General features: G+C 47.5%; 1 protein-coding gene across 1 annotated transcript in view; it reads right to left on the bottom strand.

The window, feature by feature from the left end:
- Positions 1-2,252: 2,252 nt before the first annotated feature.
- The window catches only part of HP (haptoglobin), a 37,498-nt gene continuing 36,694 nt past the window's right edge, over positions 2,253-3,056 (bottom strand). Inside the window, exon 6 of the mRNA XM_006860321.1 lies at positions 2,253-3,031. Coding sequence (XP_006860383.1) covers positions 2,253-3,031 — 779 coding nt within the window. The remainder of the gene's footprint in view (positions 3,032-3,056) is intronic.

Below are 3,056 nucleotides of genomic sequence, written 5' to 3'. Positions count from 1 at the left end.
TGTATTTCAGTTTGGGGATGTGCCTCTTATGTAACTTCCAGCAGAAGGATCTGTCCCTAACCCCTTGAAACTTACCAGTAGATCACGAGGTACATGTGAAGAGAACTGTGCAGTGGAGACCTGGTCCTGGCGAGGGTCTCAGGGACAGCAGGTACCATTTTACACCCTGAGAAGGAGGGACATATTTTGCTATGATAAGAAGGTGTATTGGTGGAGTCAGTGTACTTCTAGTGAGAAAGAGTTCAGTAAGCACAGCTTCCTGTTTAGAAGACTTCTGGAAACTTTCTTCAAGGAGACAGCCAATAGCAAGACCCTGATCTTTGAGAACTGGGAGACTCAGACAGCTGGCATTGGTGCCTGGTTGTTGTTGTTGTTGTTGTTGTTGTTGTTGTTGTTAAGTGCTGTCAAGTCAGTTCTGACCCATAGCGACCCTATATAGGGTTTCCGAGGAGCAGCTGGTGAGCTTGAACCGCCGACCTTGCAGTTCGTACGGCTTTGCAGTCTGGTGCCTGGTAAAGGGTGGATTTGTTCCATGCGGGGAGCAGCTCCTCTTGAAGAAGTGACTTGTAACTCTGGGTGGGCTCCCAGAATGTTATGTTCGTAGGGACTTTAGACATGGTCTAGAAAACATGGCCAAGGAACTGAAAACACATGGCATATTTGTGGCTGAGATATGATTTGGGCTAAGCAAGTTCAGAAAATCTACCTTTATACCATCTAGGGTCGCTATGGGTCGGAGTCGACTCAACAGCACTTTAACAACAATAACACCCTTGTTTTGGAGGAGCATGGTTACTGTATGATAAGCACTGGACTGCAAACCACAAGGTCGGCAGTTGAAGACCCGCATCTGCTCTGCAGGAAAAAGGTGAGGCTTTTTGCTTTCAAAAGATGTACAGCCTCAGAAACCCTATACAGGGTCACTATGAGTAGGAACTGACCCAATGGCACTGAACAACCACCACCTTGTTTTCTACAACACCAGTGCATTGGGACATAAACAATAAAGTATCCTGTCCATCAAAACAGTGTTCAACCCACTTTGGGTTAGAGCCTTCCTCTCCAGGCCTAGTTCACTTCAAAGGGACAACATGGGAGTGAAAAGAGCCCACAGATGATATTCACACAGCCCTAGGATCTTCAAGGATCAGCTTCTCCGGCCAGTCTTATGCAAGTCACTTCACTCCTTTGAGTCTCTGTCCTTGTCTATAAAACAAGGATAGCTCCAAGCATCTTACTGAGGTCTGGGATTCACTAGATGGTCAGTCAATGAGCATGAATCCCAAGATGGGACTTAATGGTGTAATGAATTATTTAATGTGTTTTCTAGCCATAGTGTGTAACTCTTACCAAACCATGTTTCTGCCCTGCTGGGTCTTGGTAAGAGAAGGTGGGAGAAGATGCTGATAGGATGACATGATTCAGCTGTGGATGTGTTAGAGTTAACTGTAATTATAAAAACTTGACTCACTAGGATCATCTAAAATGAACCATCTCAGAATAAGGTGGGGTGGAATCTCACTACCATTAAAGAAAAAGAATTAGGAGGGGAGCGTGCCCTTTGGACCCCAATATCTGTGTGCATTGAACCTCCTTGACCCAGGGAGAAAAAGCTTTGACACCAGAACACGAGACAGAGCAGTGGGCTTCCAGTCCATGGAGCAGGTAAAGCTGAGTGGCTTTGGGCAGGAAGCTCACTTGTAGAATGGGGTGCCTACGGACACTTAAAGGAGGGAATTAGTTTTGCCTTCAGGTGTGTCCTGAGGGCTTTTATCAGCAGCTGACTGCAGCAACTGTGCACTGAGGATTTCTGATCCTGTATTACAACCTGTTAACTTCCCAAATAAACTTGTAACTGTGAATACGGTCTCTGAATCCTGTGTGGCCATTACAGTGAATTATTGAACCCAGCTGAATAGAGAGGGCTTTGGGAGGAATTGTTGGTGCCTTATATATTTTTGCAGATGGTGTTTATTAGGGATATTTCACTGGCTGGGGTTTATTTCTCCATACTTCAGTATTCTCTACAACGTTTCTTCCCCTGGACCATAAGTGAAACAATAAGAGGACTTAAGACTGAAAACAGCACATAAATTGTTAAAAAGAAAGCTGTTTATTGAGTGGTTCAGCAATCCAGGGCTGGCTCCCATCAGCTTCAGACCAGGTTTCCTCCCGTCCCCTCCCATCCTCTTGGCCCTCCTCCACAGTGAAACCTTGGCCATCAGCCAAGAGCTTCACAGTGTGCCTTGTTGTTAGTTCTCAGCTATGGTTTTCTGAACCCAGTCCAGGATGGAGGGCACCTTCACGTACACCCCATACTCGGCCACAGTACAGCTCTTATCGAAGCTTAGGATCCCGGCTGCGTACCAGGTATCATCATCCTGGTCGTGGACAGCAAAGGCGCTGCCCGCATCGCCATAGCAAGTGTCTTCCTGGTACTTGGACATGCCCGCACAAAAGGTATGTTCGTTCAGTATGGGCTGCACCCCAACAGGGCTCTTTTGTTCCTTCTTTTCCGCTTCTGTGCTGCCTTCGTACTGCTGTACACACTTGTCCTGGGCAGCCACGGGCAGCATGACGTACTTGAGGTGCTCAGTAAAATTAAAGTTGGAATTCCGCCCCCAGCCAGACACATAGCCCACACGCCCCTCTTCCGCATAGTCCTTGGAAGGTAGGCAAATGGGCATTACTCTCTCTCCTACTGGCACCTTATGTTTGAGTTTGATGAGCCCAATGTCTACCTTGGAGTAGTCAGGGTGGAGAACCACTTTCTCAATCTCCACGCGCTGATTTTTCCCCACGTAGAGTTTTAAAGTCGGTGCGATGTCCTTGGCTTTTGCATCAGCGGTATGGTTCAGGAAGAGGTTTTTAGCTGTGGTCAGCAGCCATTTTTCACTGATCAGTGTGGCCCCCGTGATGAGGTTGTGACGAGACACCATCTTCGCCTGCCAGGGGAAGCTGCCTTTGGCATCCAGTGACCCACCGATGATCCGTTGCACCTGAGCCACTGGGTTCTTAGGCTTTCCACACACTGTCAAGGAGAGAGAGACAATCAC

This window comes from Chrysochloris asiatica, unplaced genomic scaffold, assembly GCF_000296735.1.
Source record: "Chrysochloris asiatica unplaced genomic scaffold, ChrAsi1.0 scaffold00037, whole genome shotgun sequence".
Classification (NCBI taxonomy): domain Eukaryota; kingdom Metazoa; phylum Chordata; class Mammalia; order Afrosoricida; family Chrysochloridae; genus Chrysochloris; species Chrysochloris asiatica.
This window is presented reverse-complemented; position numbering and strand designations above follow the sequence as displayed.